The sequence below is a fragment of the Typopeltis vanoorti genome, chromosome 23 (genome assembly GCF_054136105.1).
Source record: "Typopeltis vanoorti isolate ZY-2024b chromosome 23, IOZ_Tvanoo_1.0, whole genome shotgun sequence".
Classification (NCBI taxonomy): Eukaryota; Metazoa; Arthropoda; class Arachnida; order Uropygi; family Thelyphonidae; genus Typopeltis; species Typopeltis vanoorti.
The window spans coordinates 91128466-91146563 of NC_143571.1; the positions used below are offsets into that span (position 1 = coordinate 91128466).

General features: G+C 37.1%; 2 protein-coding genes across 3 annotated transcripts in view; one reads left to right on the top strand and one right to left on the bottom strand.

Moving 5' to 3' along the window:
• LOC150094054 (insulin-like growth factor-binding protein-like 1) overlaps nt 1-18098 on the bottom strand; it is a 74144-nt gene that overhangs the window by 31984 nt on the left and 24062 nt on the right. The window lies entirely within an intron of this gene.
• On the top strand, nt 6879-11042 carry LOC150094055 (uncharacterized). The gene is made up of 3 exons (XM_090412601.1): nt 6879-7016; nt 9258-9384; nt 10824-11042. The coding sequence occupies exons 1-3, from the start codon at nt 6970-6972 to the stop codon at nt 10944-10946; spliced, it is 297 nt and encodes a 98-aa protein (XP_090268727.1). The 5' UTR covers nt 6879-6969; the 3' UTR covers nt 10947-11042.

Genomic DNA, 18098 nt, shown 5'->3' on the forward strand with positions numbered 1-18098 from the left:
TTCCGGGCTGATAGGCCGGTTCTCCTTGAATTCTGATTACTCGAATTTTGAAGACTCGACACTCAGGGTAGCCCCTGAAATTCAAAACGTTTAAAAAAACGTGACATAAAAACGTGACATAAAAAGGCTTATCATTTTATATACAGGGTGTTCGGGATAAATTTGACATATTTATAATTAATTATATTTTTCCGTAAGTTACATGTATTAACACACACTTCTCTTCATTTAAAAGTTTGGACCCTTCTTCATTCATATACAAGATGTCAGAAAGGATGGATAGCTGGAACCCACCTGAATCATGGAAGAGAATAACTTGTATCATGATGATTCGTGCCCGCCATCAAAATAAGGATATTACGACTGCTGCCCAATGCTCCCTGAATACAGTAAAAACAATCAGGCATGAACTAGAGACTTGCAATGGTGACTACGAGGATGTAGCAAGAAGAAAGATCCCTAGCAGACGATCTGATTGCGTTCGTACAGCAGAATTCCTCGCAAATCTGCAGGAACAGGTGTTGAAGAACCCTGGCATTGGAATTCGGGCTTTGTTCGTGGAGTTGCTAACTGTAGTCAAGCCCTGGATAACAAGGGTAGCCAATGGTAGGCCGTATGTATGGCAGCAGGATTCGGCCCCTTGCCACACCTCTGGGAAAAGTCAAAAATGGTTGTCTGAAAATTTCTACGACTTCACCAGTCCAAATGTTTGGCCTCCAAACTCCCCAGACCTTAACCCCATGGATTATTTTGTATGGGGCGGAGTTGAAAAAGACACCAATCGCACTTCCAGTAATACAAAAGCCCAGTTAATGGATAAAATTAAAACATTTTTTGCGGCCCTTCCCAGGGAGACTGTAGCATCAGCTTGTTCGAGGTTCCGAAGCAGAATTGAAGCTGTGATCGATGCTAATGGTGGTTATTTTGAGTAAATCTTGTTGATAGTATTGTAATTAACTCTGCCTGTAATGTTTTTTTGTCAATTCATTAAATTTAATAGATACAAAGAAGATTTTCTTTTTCCTTACGAAACTGTCAAATTTATCCCGAACACCCTGTATATATATATATATATATATATATATAGGGTAGATAATAACTCATAACCCCGCTGAAAACCTCTTACCCCTCAAAAAACCTGTATATTAACATTTTGGGCAATGCGAATTTGGTTATTCTCATAGACGTTCTTCCACGATAATTCCGTTTAGAAATTTGCGCATTATTGGGAAAAAAAATCATGCGAAGGCTTTTACTGTGATTATTTTAATGTGGTATGTATGTCTCGTGCAAAAGTTTACTAGAACAAACGGAATTAGCGGAAGTTCTTTATCAATCTTGAATAGCCCGCTATAATTACCGGAAATAAATCCATTTCGCCTGAGCAAGATTTTATTTCTGATTCATTTCAAAATTATCGGACATCTCATGTTCTGCTGTATGTGCAAAGGCACGTCGCTCGTTCTTCTCTTTCGCAGAGATAGTCAGCAGTTATTTTAATAGTATTTGGCTGTTGTGTGAGTGAGGTGCCATTCTGGAATTCCTGATCCAACCTTAATCAGTGCTAAGTCTGTCTTCGGGCGGCCTAGCGCAGAGGATGTATGCTCCATTTCCACTGAGTTACACAGGCCTCCATTTCAACTAAAAAGTAGCCAGTCGTGCAAAAATAAATTTTGAGTTTTTTTTTTTTTTTTGGTTGAGAATACAGACTTCAGTTCAAGTCTAGAGAAATTTTTCTAAGCCTTTCTTCGACCGGTTCCCGAGTTAGTCGTTATGTGGCAGGGGCAAGCGAGTGTTTTCTCCCAGAAACTCGGCCTTTTCGTCCCATAAACTCAAGAAAATCGACGGTAGAACCCACATTATTTCAGACAGTAACACATCCTGGGTTAGGTACTAAGAGATGGCAGTACTTGTTTGCCCTGTCTCTTCTGTTACCACTTATAATTAGTGATAGACCTGGGTCAGGTATCTCCGATTGGCTACCCGTGGAGATTGAAGTGCCCACTCTGTCTCGGAAAGCTAGATAGGGTTAGAAGGCCTCGCCTATAAGGGTGTTGGCGATTTTTTTATTTTTATTATTGATTTGAAATGCTGTATGGAAGGGAAATTATCGTGAAAAAATGGGTATCAAAAGGCGAAAACAAAACTAGAAAATCAAGAATATTGATATTAATAAGACAGAAAGATAACGGATTTGAAAGTGATATCGTTTTAAATCGAAATCAAAAGTATGCATGCGAAAGGTGTAGAAAGGATCTTTTACGTCGCGAATCTTTCCCCCTCCATACTAGAAAGTGAATAAAGCAGCTCTTCTTGTAAACTGTTTTAAAAAGTGGATGTTTTTGTTTGTTTGTGAAATGAAATTATGAAGTCATGAAATCTTGAACTGAATACGGGCATACAAAAGTATTGAGGTTTATTTTATTTTATTTTTTTTAAATAATCATTACTTTGCACACTTTCTGTATTACGCTATTCCCCCCCCCCACACACACACCTTCTTCTTAGTGTTTAATAATTAATGAGTCCTACGGGAAAGCAACCGTCATCTTAATTAAAGCCGAAATGCACCTTGGTGGAACTGGAATCAATTGCTCGCGTTCTGATTTAAATTGAATTGGCCTATTCGCTAGGAGGGGGAAAAAAATCTGCATCGCGGAAAAGAAACTCTTCCTGAAGCATTCGTATTTAATGAAAGCTCATTAAAATTAATTTTAAATTTAAATTAACGATTTAAAAGTTTAATAAGTATATTTTACATTTTATTACTAATTCGCACGAAACAGCCGACGCTGAATTTGTTTCTTTGACTTAACACTTCCCTTTTTTAACGTAGACATCCTAAGAATTTGTAAGAAACTGGAGCGTCATCTTTTAGACACAGCAAAGGACATCGCAAATAGGACATTGCAAAGGACATCGCAAATAGGACATTGCAAAGGACATACAAATGGACATACAAATTTTTTTTTCTTTAAGTTCAGTTAATTTTTATTTTGAATATTTTAACGCAACATCGAACGGCCACATCATAAACGTCTCCTTGACGACTGCGTGTAAATGTAAGAAGGAAGGCTGAACAGTTGGCATGCAAGGAGACTATTTATCTCTTAATTAGAAACAAAAACAGCTAAAATAGCGCACTGCCTGCGGAAATCCTGTGCTGGAAATTAATCAACTGTATACGGTAGTTTAATTTTCTTAATTGCAGCACGGACTTCCTGTCCGTAGATCTTTTGCGGATAAAGCAACGCACACGTCTTAAAAATGACACTGGTTAACAGGGGGCGCGTGGCGTTGAGTTTGGGATCCTGTTAAAGTAAAGATAATTAGATCCCAACCTGTAGGTCAAATCGTGCACGATCAAATTAAAAAAAAAAAAAAAAAAACAGGAGGTACTAAAGCGATCGGGTTTAATGATTACACAATTCGGCACGTCCAATATGAACAGGACATTGCAGTCGAGACTGTGAAGATGTTAAATGTGGAGATCTTCGAAAAGAGTCACGCGATAGTTATTTATTTTTTTTTTCTCCTGCTTTGAATTTATAGGTAGTGAACTGTAGTTTTTAAAAGAAAAAAAACTTTTTGCAACATTGTTTGGCGAAATATTCTGTTTTTAATGCCCAGCTTTGAATAGCGAATGGAATATATATCCTAATGTTCGAAATAAGTTGGTTAACTGTGTTCATGTTTAAGACAACCTAAATAAATGCGATTTATTGGGGATTTCAAACGTTCTTACACTTCCACAACGAAATAACTTTAAATTTCGTTTTATATTTGTTGATTTACAACCAAGAATATTTAAACACATAACTAAAGACCTTTTCAAATGTTGCCTGATTATCAGCTCAATAGAGTTTCATAGTCGAATGATTAATTTCTTCCAAATGATGATCACATTTTCCACAAGTTAAACAACTTTTTGCCTCCACTATAAGGTTAACACGCATTCCTTAATAAAAAAAAGGTTTTTTCTTCTTTTACCTTTTCTTCTTTATTTTAAATGTTATGATCAAGCGAGGACTTGATGCAGTCGTCGAGAATTTTTTACGCTGAGATGGGAATTGGAGTGCTTTTTATTTTATTTTATTTTAATAATCCCACCTTCGAAAGGTTGTAAACTTATCCCTCACTTTAGTACAACTGATATGTTTAAATACCGTGAAACATCGTGTTAGAGGCCGCACACACTAAACGTTTTACCACTGCATGCCCCTAGAAAGCAGAGCAGAGGCCTAATTGATCTTTCCTCCAAATATTTCTCGATGGTTGTACTTGTTAAGTTCGTCAGAACTCTGTTTATACAAACTTGAGGAAAGGTCGAGAAGTTGGCTAGAGACATCTCAATAACATCTCATTCGCCACGAAGGTCTAATTGCATTTTATAATAAAGTCATTATTAACGTCTACACAGTAATTTGCTACATTTTGATAAGATTTTCTACGGAAAATCATATTGCAAAGTATTTCGCAAAAATTAGAGTTACTGATAAATTATCAGGTTTTGAAGTAGTATACAAGTGTTTATTTATACTAGATGTATTTCCTCTACATGCTCCACTGTCTATATGACTAACAGCGTAAATAATAAATAAAATAATAGAAACCCAGTAAATAATAAAAACCCAGCAAAAATGTAAACCTTTTCTAACAGCAGTTAATATCTATAAGTTAAAAAGACTGGAGTGATAGTCTAGTCCAATGATGAGTATCACTAGGCATGGGTCCGCGCGGTTAGCCTAGTGGCTATGCGCTTCGCAAGCATATGCCTGGGGAAGGAGTGTCCTAGGTTCTATTCTCGTCGACGACGTGAGAAGCTGAGGGATCTTCCTCGGCCATAGCCAAGTTAGTCGGTCTTGGGCGTGGACAGCAGCGTTTTTTCTGCCAGTTTATCTGGGGTTTTTCATCCTGCATGCAGGTAAACCGGCCCCGTGAATACACACGGATCTACAGTCATGGGGGAGCTCAACTCGCCTCAGTAGGGACGGGGGAGACAGGGAGGAAACTCCATACGAATAAAAAAAAATAGGCATGTTACGTGCAGTCCCCATTGTTGTGCAAACTCTGCATGTGATTGCTGGCAAAATACAGGTCTTCAATGTTACACATGTTAATTAACGACTTCCAGATGTCGTGAAGGCTCATTCCTTGATTTCTATTTAGTGTGCCTTTTCAGCGAATGACCTAGGAGGACTCCTTGAACAACCTGTCGAAGTAATTCTCTTCTAAGTAGCGAGGGAGGAGGCTTGCTGATTTCTCGTGTGATGTTCTTTGAGGATGAGCGCTACGAGTCCGCTTTTTTCTTCCCGTTTGTTTTCAAAGTCGCCTATATTCTCTTTGTTGCGGATTTCGAAACTTCTTCAGTGTGACCACGTATGTCTTTCGACACGAGCACGGAATCTTGTATGCACCCGGATGTCTATGAAATGGAAACTTTGTCTTTGGAAAGCGTAGAAATCTTCGTAAGGTGCTGACTAGATTGAAGGCCGTTCTGATGTTTTTTTTTTTTTTTTCCTTCCTTGATGCATTGCCAACGTATGGAACAGACATTGTGTCTTTGTAATTAAATTCTGGGTTATCACGGGGTGGTTTATGTTCTTAATGGTACCTTTTTTTTGAATATTCATTTTGGAGGAACTGGTGAAATAGGATTTGAAGTTCTTGTTTTGTTTCATGTCGTGTTTAAAGCTTTATTTTTCGAGGTTCTAGTATAAATAAACATTTGTATGCGAGTTAAAACCGTAGTTTTCCACCAAGCAGATCTAGTCGTAGTGAATCGCGAAACATCACAGTGACTATGAATGAATAATAAGCTCATGGGATGAATAAATGGAGGTTATTTGGTGTATCACTTTCAGAGTCTGAGAGAATGTGGTGATAAGCGTGAGACCTATTTCTGTGGAAAACAGCGTGGTCCACCGTGCTATGAAGGCAAGGAACTTCGTGTTAAATGACTGACTGTAATTGTCTGTAACATTAGAAATAGTGAGCGGTTTAAAGTTTTTTTTCTTTTCACTTTTATGCGCCGAATGAAGTCTTCTAGCAAGATAAAAACAGTTGTGCCATTTCAAAAATAAACAGATCACATTCTACGTTTTGTTCTCAATAAACTTTATATAATTAATACATATATTTATCTGACTTTGATTTCTTTCTATATTGCATTTCTATCTTGTAATGACAGCGCATTTCGTCTCAGAAGCTCTTTCTAATGGAAAGACAAAAGGATGAACTCATTAATGACTAATAGAACAGTGAAACGAAATCAGAATCAGAGATGCGCAGTACAAACATACTTCGATACAACCGCCATGATGTTAAAGTAAATATAGATTGCTGTCATACGAAGGAATTCTCGATCTAACTGAAGTGTTGAACGTGTGAACGAGGCTGTGATCTCGCGTATACGCAATAGTTGATTGGCAAACGAATGACACCCAGAGAGGTTGTAGTTGACATTCACATTAAGGCGTACAGAGTTGAGAAAGTTTCCTGCCTTGTTCTCCCTATGTATAATTCGCAGCGAGTAATGAAGTACTTTGAATGAGGTTTCCAATGTATCTGTATTTGCATGATTATTAAGAATGCCAGACAAAGAAACATATAAACTAAAATTTTAGTTTTTAGTAGTTTTATGCAATCCTCAAAATACACCGCACGAGTTAATGACTAGAAAAATGGAATTCAAAATCAAAAACAAATGTTCATTGGCTGTCCCTTGCGTCTCCTCCCACAAGGAAATGCATTTGTAACAATGACAAGCGAAACGTTTTGGAAATGTAGGGGATTTGATGGATGTCGCAACTTTTCTGTATGAAAAGCTTTATCATCATCGACACCTCCTTACGAAACCCCCAAACAGTTGTACCCGTGTTAGTTTAATCATAACTGCATTAAGCCACACTCACTAATATTGTCCACATCTTATTTTACGATTGCAATCGCGCGTTCGCCAAAACAGCTATGAAGTGGGTGCTGATCGCATTTCTCATCGCCATCGCGGTGCACAGGTGAGCACGTTCTACTTTCCCTATTAGAAAGTTTGTGGTTTTTGTCCTTCTTTCCAGCAACAATCTTCATATTAATGGTTTGACAATTCCGAAAAGTCGTTTCTTTTACTTATGAAATATTACACGTTTACTTTTTTAAAAGTGCTTTCGGAGTAGAATATTCATAATGAGACAGAGCGGAGACTTATTAAAACTTTCCGCTTTCATAGATGAATTACGTATGAATGAATCTAACTGTGTTTTACCTACACTTTAGTAGGCCTAGTAAATACTGATAAGTTATATGTTTCGTTTTGGGGTCTACGCTTAGCAGTAATATTGGTATGTTTATAAAACTCAACTGCTGTAGTTTTGAAGAAAAACTCATTTCGATTCGAAATGTTATGCTGTTCCTCCCAAATTCCTCATCTTCAGTGGGAAGAGCCGCCCTATCGATTGTTATTGATGTTGTTGTTGTTGTCGAGTTCACTGAAGAGCTTCTATATATGACCGTGGATGTGTAGAACTGTTGAACTTTCATGTAGTAGAGCCTTTCTCTAGGGTTATTGTCAATTTTCTGAAGAGCAGCAGCAATTACTGCACAAGAATAAATATGAACAGGTTTTACTTCAACTCCTAGACAGTTTTTGCATGTTTCATAGCTCCTAACCATCTGGCTGAATTTTCATGCCTTTAAAATGTTCCGTCCTTAGTCTGGTGATGATTGTGTTATTTCTCTATTTCATTAATTTCACTGATTTCATTCTTCTTCTTGATAGTTTGTTTTACCAATATTATTTTGACGACAGAGTTAGCATCAATTAGTGATAGGGGATGTAATTTTTGAGGTAAGTATCTTGCTTGTTTGGCTACTCTGTTCCTGTCTTTCAATGCCTTCAATATTTACATGGGATGGTATCTATTACAGTGTACAGTTTTTATTTTTCAAATTTTAAGTTGTTAGTAGTTCATGAATTTCCTGCGTGAGTTTTGTATTTCCATTTTTAATGCCTCAAGTGCAGATGGTTATTCCTTCTGCAATGTTTATTACTGGATTTGAGAGATAGAATTTGAGAGCTGTTTGTATGGCTGTTAATTCGCAAGTGAAGTTTGAAGCTATTTTGCCAGCTGTGGTTTTGATTTGCATCAGATGATCCATCAGTGTAAACAATGACATGGTTTGGATTATTTAAGTGATGTATAGTGTCAATTCCTTGTCTTTTATTTTCTTGCTGTGAATCCTTTTTTGAACAAGGTTCGAGGACGTTTAAGTTTATCATTGTATTTTTTTTTGGCAGACAATCTGTCAAATAAGTCAATAAGTTTTCTGATTTCGTGATCATACTGTAACGTAGATGATTTCTTTAGATTTTCTTGTCCAGGTATCGAAAGTCCTGAGTGAGATGTGATCCTGTTGGTGGCTTCTGATTCTGTTAATGAACTTAACTGTGGAAAGGTTTCTTCTGTATTGTAGTATGTGAAGCCCACACTCTTGTTGAGCTTTTTAATTATTTGTGGATGAGACTGCGCCTATAATAATTTTTTTTGCTCTTGATTGTACTGTCAAGTTTTTCTTTTGAACTAGTAGAAGCTGGAGCCCGGATTGATGAGGCATATTCCATAGTGGGTCGAATGAGTGCCGTATATGTAGTTTTGAGTATCTTCGGTTTTGCACCCCACTTTGTTCCACAAAGCCTTTTGATTCTATTAAGCTTTCTAAGAGCTTTATTAGATATATTTATGATATGGGTTGTAAATCTTAGTTCAGTATCTAGAATTAGGCCTAAGTATTTGGGATTCTGTTTTTCCTATTTTGGTATTATATATTTTGATGTAGGGATTGTAATTGTGTTTATTTTTTAATCAGTGGAGAAGATACTAAGTTTTGTTTTTTTCTGGATTTATCTGTAACTTGAGTTCCTTTGTCCATCTTTCTAGGCTTTTTATTGAATTATTTAGGACTTTTTCAGATTGCTGAGGATTACTGCTTGTGTGCCAGATTGCTATATCATCTGCATAGCATGCTATTTTTGTATCATTTATTATGTGAGGATGGATAGTGTTCATAACGATGAGAAATAGGAGTGGGCTTAAAACAGAACCTTGTGGGGGCCCTATCGATTACCAACCTTAATCGCATTATAAGAAGAACGAATAAGTGTCTGCCAGAATAATATCTTACGAGGAATATAGAACAAACTCTTAGCTATTCGGGTTTACTTATAGCGCTCATGCAAATATTTGTTTACTTTTGTTTTTCAGTGTTTTCTCGACCAGTCAACCCAACTGTGAAAATGTCCGCTGTGATGAAGTAGAATGCGTTTCCGTCGGACCATGTCAATGTGGCAATTACAGTACTCAATGCAGATGCTGCACGGGTTGCTACAAAGTAAGTGAAATAGCAAACTGGTTCTGAACATTCCTTTATTGCCTTTACTGAAATTTATCGACAGTGTATCCTAGGTTATGCTTGATTACTATTACTATTATTATTATTAGTAGTAGTAGTAGTAGTAGCAGTAGTAGCAGCATCATAGCTTCTGATTGATGCCAATGATAAAAATCAGCGATTTCGGATAACGCGTTAGCGTGCACTTTCAGAGGTCATATTAGATTCAGGCATATCCTGGCATATTTGCCAACGTATCCAGATGAAAATAAAAACAAAAGTCGAGGTTATTTACTTGGGAACACTGAATTAAAAAAAATAATTAAAGAATCCGAAAGATTTTGGCATTTTTATTTCTTACACGATTAAAGACAGCAAACGTTTCTGGAAAATACAATTCACTCAGCTAATAAGAAAAAAAAATTTGACTGCAACATCCCACAGGCGATTACCAAAATAAATCGCCCTTAGATCTAACGTTAGTTCCTTTTGGAACTAACCATGCGAATGGGACGCTTTTCCCAATACTTTCTTGATGTGCGTTGTTAGCATAATACTGCTGAATATGTGCTTTATCAGTGACCCATAATAAAGTGTGGGACTTTGGCCAAAAATAACTAACTGGAATTTATTATGGGATGAATGCATCCGACTTCGTTTATCACCAATTATGTTTACTTGTTTTCTCTGAAAAGTGTCTCGGATTGTGCATGCATGGAATCATTTTATTTTAGTTTTAGAATCAAAGTTGTTATGGTTGAGAAACTCTGTACATAGAATTACACGATCATGAGACGAAAGGTGTCATAACGAAAACGAACATAACGCAAATATGGAGGCAAATTTGCGATGATACAGCAGAAGTTGCAGTATAAAGAAATAACTGGTTGATGCAGCGCCGCTAAAGAGAATGAGCGGAAATCCACGTATGTAACCAAAAGAGGTTACATACGTATGTAACGCAACTAGAAAAGTGCAAAGGTTGAGGAGAGGTACACAATATCACCGATATCCACTCGTGTATGTCCGTAATCATTGCGTTGCATAAGTTATTTCTAAGAACTTTTTTCCCTATCTACTGATAATCTTATACTAAGCGTCTGACGTATCATTCAGAGTAATTACTTTCATAACATATTTCTCATTTTTTAAACGTGTAAATCTGCAAGTACAGATTTATATCATCAGCTCATTTATTACAGCTGTTGAGGGCTGCCTGTCTAAAGAATTTGTACAATATTTCTCTGTTTGCTTTCGGTTCCATTAATAAGTTCTTTCTCAGCACGTTATGTAAGGGACATGTTTGAATGCTTTTGACATACATTAGTGTCTAGCGTAAATTGAATCTGTGAAGTTCAGATCTTAAAACAATAACAAACAACAAAATAAATATAATGTGCTAGTTTACATCTTGAATATCCCTTTTGTGTATTTTGCAGTGCGAGGGAGAAGAGTGTTCCATCATCCCGCCACAACCTTGCCAGCCAGGACTGAAATGCAAAGATCCTCAATCGGTAACGGAAGTAGACGTCAACCGAAGAGGAATCTGCAGAACAGCTTGATTCTATAAGCTGAAGGTTTTTTCAGCATATTTGTAGATGCCTGTGATAGTAATCAAATAAAATATCAGCATAAAAATGCTCTTCCCCTCCCTCTTATACACCCACAATCTTTCTTTCCTGTGAAAACTTCGAAAATGGAACCATGCAAAAGAATGCTTTTCTTTTCTCAGAGTTGCATATTTTTTTCACACTTCAGAAGTGCAATACTGATAAGTCACGTGCTTTTCTTGTTTGACATAATTTTCAGAGCAGTTTCTTTAAATCGGCTGCTCTCGGTTGGGGATGTACCTCAGAAGAGCATTCTAATCAACGTCGGAGGGAATGCACGTTGAGAGCCAGAAGATACGAGGGCGCTACAAAGAACAGAAGTTTTTTTTATTGGGTTTCCCCTCCACGAAAGGTTAAAAGGTTATTAGTAAACCCATTTGTATGCGTGGGCTAAGAATTTTTTTTCATTTTTACCAATTTTCTATTTTTTGTATTTATTTTTAAACAGTCCGGAACCCTGCTCTTAAGATTACACGTGAAACTTTTTCAGGCCACTTCGGGCCTCCGTGTATGTGGGGGGGTGGTTTTGAAGCTCATCTCCCACCTAAAGACGATCACGAAAACCCGTGCCCACGGCGGAAATCGAACCCGCGACCGAGTACGCTAACCACTCGGCCAACCATACTGAACCCACTGATCAACAATAATCATTCTCTAGTAGTAAAGAGTTGGATTCTTGCTTCTTTTTATTGACAGCTTAATGGCAAAAACGGCTGAAGCATAATACAGAACATTTAATAAATCATTTCGTATTGCTTCAAAAAAAAAAAAGTTTATAAGGATTTCATGCCGTTATGTGGCAAATGTCGAAGGTGGAACGTGAACCACCAACGATTGTCATGAGTAGGAAAGTTATTCTTCTGCACTGTCGTAATGTAAATTAATCTTTGGGGAAAAATTTAATTTTGGGGGACGATTTAATTATTCTTCCTTAAATTTTGCGGATCTTTTCTTTCTGTTTTTGAAATTTTGCTAAGTGAGATGGGTGCGTCAGTCTTCAATCTGTGGGGGAGGGAGACACTAAGACTCACACATTTGAAAGCTGACGCATCCATCCCAAAGAGAGAGAGAGCACTTACTTTCGCTGAAGGACACAGAAATCACTGCACGAGATTCCCTGTCATGGGGAATCTCCTGCAGTGACCCTAAATATCAGTGATTATTAAAACAAAATGACGCGCTCAGCTGACACATCCACTAAGGCTGCTTTGGATGGAAATACTGCATTATCATTAGACAGGTAGAATAAATAATTAAATATCAGGCGGATGGCCATACTAAAGGTCTTAGGCTTCGTCACACACACACACACACACACACACACACACACACACACACACACACACACACACACACACACACACACACACACACAATCTTGGAAACAGTATTCTATGTATTAATAAACACTACTTTGGTTCAAAATCTGAAGGATTTCGTCCAAATATATTATTAGAAAATTCCCAAATATCGTAGTCAGTTAAGCAGTAAAAGATCCATTTGTTTTTCCCCCTCCCTCCCCAAGTTTTATGAGACTAGCTTTAAGGGAATAAGATCAGATTTACAACGAACAGTATTAGTTGGAGGGTGAAAATAATGCAACTCACTCCCAAGACTAACTAGCTTTGCTAGTTAGTCTTGGGATCCCTATTCGCATTAATATAGAGGACCATGATCCAGGCTGTTATTTAAGCGATATGCAAGCTCCTGTTAAGGAGCTTGCATATCGCTTAAATATGCATATCCTTAAATCGCTTAAAGTTAGTCTTGCTTTGCTAGCTTTGCTAGCAAAGCAAGACTAACTAGCTTTGCTAGTTAGTCTTGGGATCCCTATTCGCCTTAATATAGAGGACCATGATCCAGGCTGTTATTTAAGCGATATGTAAGCTCCTGTTAAGGAGCTTGCATATCGCTTAAATTCAAGAATCTGGTAAACGTTAGGATTCGCCACCCCCTTAAAGTAGAAACTGCAAGAGATAATTATCTCTTAGATTGATTATAATCAATCTAAAACGACTAAACGACTAAAAAGGCCTATTCAGCCTACGGGTCGTAAACGGATATCCGATATGAGCATTACAACGTCCCTTATAGAAATATATCGCACCGTGAAGACTTGGTACATCATCATTCGGAAGCATGGACAATTGGCAAACATCCTAAAAGAATGGATTTGTGCTTTTATCGTCTAGATCTGTTTAATCATTCTAAACCAGAAATAATATCATTATTAATATCTTCTACGAACGGAGGGAAAGAAGAATTGGGACTGAATGAGCAGATCCCTAAATTCATTGGATATGAACAACTTTGCTTCACTTCAAAACAGCTGCTAACCTTATACAAATCACAAATCCGTCCAGCTATTGAATACTGTTCTCACATTTGGAGTGGGGCTCCTAAAAACTCCCTCAAAATGCTTGACTCAATACAGAGTAGAGCAATTAGACTAATAAATGATCCATCTCTTACCGACTGACTCCCCCCACTTTCACATAGACGTTTAGTCTCTGCAATTTGTGTATTCTACAAATATTTTCATGGAAAATGCTCATCAGAAACTGCATCAATAATTCCCCCACTCTGTACAAAACCCATTGGAACACGTACAGTCACCTCCCAACATCCTTTTACAGTACACCTCGAAACCCACAGAACAAGTTTCTTTTCCTCCTCCTTCATCCCTGCTACAGACTTTTAAATCGAATGTTAACAAGTTCCTCCTCTCCCATCCCACTTTCCGTATACGGTACTAAAGTACTATAGGTTGAATAGCCAACCTCTCGCATATGGGCCCAACATATTAAAAATAAATAAAAACAAAACAAAAACTGACATGGTACCACCATATTTTGCAAGCAGAGTTTTTATATATGTTTATAGAACAATCAGCTGGGACACGTTCCCAGTTATCTTATTGCATTACTAAAGTCTTTAGACCGCAAGCGATTTTCATCGCTCTGTTTGACACCTCAACTCTGCTTACTAGAGGCCCGAAGTGTTGGCTTGAAAAAAAAAAAAAGCTCACGTTTGGTCTCTAAAGTAAGCGTTCCCTGAGTATTTAACTCTCGGACTACCCGACTTAAAATAGCTTGACGGCCTTAAGAGGGTGGAATTCACACGATGAATTTAACGGAGAACGAATCGCAAAATCAGTCGAACAGTCAAATACTTATTACCAAAGGATATTTTCATATGCACACCGATTTACGTATTTTTCAAAAACCTGTGGATGCTAAAAAAAATTGCAAGGTGATTTTTGAATTCAGAATTTAAATAGGCATGTAAATCAACCAGTTGTTATTTTCAGGATGGAAAATAAACGCAGATTTGCTGCTCATATTTGAAAGTATGAAAGAAAGCAATGAAACCTTGTGTCAGATTGTTCGCATTCCTTTACAGGGATCTGCTAACGAAGGACTTTTTGTCTGTTACTTCCATCCACGAAAGACTATTATAACCATCATTAAACACTCATTACAATCACGAGGTGGAAGATAGGTCTGGATAATGCAACGTATTGAGCATCACGTTTATTTGGTCGCGCCATGAAAAGTTATGAAAACTTTTTTCAGGAGGAATTTAAAATTTTAACTTCGAAAAGAAGCACTTTTTAAAATTGTTTTAAAAACAATGCAAGGAGAATTCGGTTAAATGTTATAGTTTCAAAAATGACAGTTTTTAAAATTGTTATATTATTTACTATCTTTAATTATTAATTTGTGTTGTCAATAATTAATTATTAATAATGAATAATAGTTAATAATAATAATTTCAATAAACTGCATACTTTGAAATCATGACATTAATAGCTGATTAATTAATCGATGGATGGGTAGCTCCGAGGAAATGGCATTTGCTTCCATATTGACAGACAACTCAAAGAAAGGTCATTTTATAGGTTTCATTCTAGTTGCACATTGGAAGAACTTTCTTTGGTCAGGTCCCGAGTTAGTCAATTTTTAGAAGGGGTAAAGTAGGTTGATTTTCTCTTATGGGAAACAACTCATGTTTTAAGCCCTGTAATTCGAAAAACGAATTCAAAGTTCCGTTTGTCAGATGCAGAAAACTCACTCTATTCAAGACAAAAAGTCCCACGAATAATACGAGTGACATGATTTAGGGATACGACGTCGCAGCAGATGACACGCGTATTGCGACTCCTGAAAGCAAACTTTACTCAATGATAACTTGCACTCATTACATTGAAGGGAGACTGGCAGCCCTTCTCCCTTCAGAATTTAGTTAGAGCTGAGGGAGCTCCGTTTAGTCCCTTTCAGAAGTAAAGGGAGTCAGATTATTCACATTTGCTAAATGTGATTATTAAATTTATTTGATCAAATTTATTTTCAAATTTTAGAGACAAATTGCTGATATTTACATAACGGGTTTGAGGTGCTTTCAGGTAATTTCGTCCAATTTTTTTATAGGACAAATAGCATTGGACGAATTAGAATGGACGAAATAGGATTGGACGAAATGTCCTACTGGACGAGAAAAGTAATGACGAACTGCCCTGAAACCTCATAACGTATCCATTCCTCCCCCTTAAATTATGATTTTGTGAATTATTATATTATTTCAACACGAAGTGGGCGTGTTGAGATTTCTAACACTTTGTGAGACTGGAGGGGATCATCTAAAATTTCGAAAATGTTACATTATTTTAAGAACTGAAAAAAGCGAGATATCGCTTATACTATGACAGAAAGAAAACGCAAAGTATTGCAGTTCGGTGGCTTTGTTAACAGAGGGGATACCACCCTCCCCTCTCTCCAACCAAGAACCTGCGAGTTAGATTTACACTCATGGTATAGATGCTTTATGAATGTGTTCAGGAATGAGTGACATCGGCCAGAATCTGGCCACCACTACCACCACTTGTTCTTGAAGGCCTTACGGCTCGAAAAAGTTCCGTGTTTGGTCTCTAAGCTGGATTTCGAACTCAACCGATTCGCCTACAGATTACAGCCTAATACTGATTGCATACTGATTACTACAGGCTGAGAGCCATACATGGGTGGTATTAACATGAATATTTACAACCAAAAATTAATTTAAATGTGGAATGGATTTCGAGGATTGCTGAGTGGATTCTTTAGTGGCTGCCAGAGATGAGTCTTGGGACTCCATGGAGAGACCAAGCAATAATGATAATAATTCGGTTTCCTTAAAAGTTATAACAATTAATTAAATAAAATGCACTAATTTCCTGAAAGCAAATAAGACCTGTAGATCACTCAGGAAGGATTGGGAATAATTTTCTGTTTCATGCTTCATTAGTGACTTAAAGGACTTGTATGCTTTTTGCAGGACAAAAAAAAAAAAGGATAATCGATCCATTCAGCACTCTTTTTTATATTTATTTTGTTATCTAGATAAGGCTTTTATGGTTTTATGATTTCCCTACTAATTTTTAAGATTTTCAGTAATTCTCGAATGTTCAGGAAGAATGTAAGGGATCATCCAACAAGGAATGTGGTTCTGCCAGTTGATACAAAATGGGCTTCCTCTATTTATAGATCGTATTCTTATTCTTACCTTCATACTGCAAGGCTGTGCAATTGATTTTGCAACAGTTTCATGTGTAGGTTCGATGTAACAAATGACGAATTTAGGATTTTAAACTAGGTGCTCTTTTTTTTTTTTTTCGCATGTTAATTCATCTGAGTAGACGCAGCTTTCGATGACCGGAAACCAATGTAGGTGAAACGGAGAAGTAGTAGGCCACGACCTAATCCGTAAAAATGAAAATTAGGGCGTAGCCTACAATGTTTGAGCACATTTTCCAATATAAATATATATAAACAATACATCAAACTCCCACACGCTAAAATTTGCAAAATATGCCGAAAACATCGTGTGTGTCTGCCATGTCTAAGCAACAGTCCAGCTTCGTGATGAAATTCTTTCTCTCTCTCTCTTTACAGAAACATAGCATTGAGTTCAATATAGCATACCACGCTTGATTGTTTAGGAGCACCCGTAAGTTTTGAACTATTTAAAACCGTTATTCAGCGATTAAAATTATTTTGACATTTGCATTAGGTTACATTAAATCAACAACACATAAAATGCATTTTGAATAACTTCAGTAATAACATATCGTCTTTAATGATATTAAATTCTTTTCCAAGAATCCTCTATTTTTTTTTTTTCATAGCATGAAGCGAATATTAGTAGAAATAAATAAATACTTCATAAGCAAATACGATGAGTTATTTATCGAATAGGAGCAATATTCCAATTATTTTTTCTCTTTACATATTCCACTTCAAAATCACAGCCGCAGAATTAGAAACTTTTAAGCAGATGCATGTAAACGTCACTTACGCAGCGTATATGCAAAATACTTGGTCACGTGCTTCATCAAGTGTTCTAGGCAACTATTTAAGAGTGATTCTGATCAGTAATCGTCAATAGTGTCGATCGCAATGTCAAAAACAAAGGATCATTTGGAGTTCGATAAAGGGCTTATTGTTGGTGCCCATCTGGCTGGAGCCACAATTTTGTTAACAGCAATGATGACCGGCTTCTCAAAAGGTGATATACCATTGTTTACTCAGTGGAACCCATATTGCCTGACTATGAAGCATACCTGTGGTTCAAATACTGTCCGCCAGGAACGAGATCTTCATCCTCTGAGAAGGCTTATACGGAGAAACAGCACTTCCTGAGTGCAGCAATTGATTGAAGCATTTAATGAAGGCCGTTCGCCTCCTTAAGGTAGTAGTGAGGATCGGGAGGCATTTATCCCTTACCTTCGATAGAACTAGATTCGAATACCGCCTAGAATGCGAAAAAACCTTTAAAAGAACTTGTCAATTAGAGATAAGATAGCAGTGAGATAGCATTATGACGAAGTTATATCATGACGGACAAGTCCATTGGGGTACCTAAACACAAGCGAATTTTTTGAAACTCACTTTAGTGACTTAAGCCTTACAAGATATTTGATTCTTCAAATAACTTTTAAGAGATTATTAGCTCAGAGATAACCTTAACTGCGCTGAAGATTACACGCAACTTGCTGTAAGAGAATTTGCAGCACTGTAAGAATATCGAAATAGATAAAAACCAGGAGCGAATTTTCCATACTTGCTG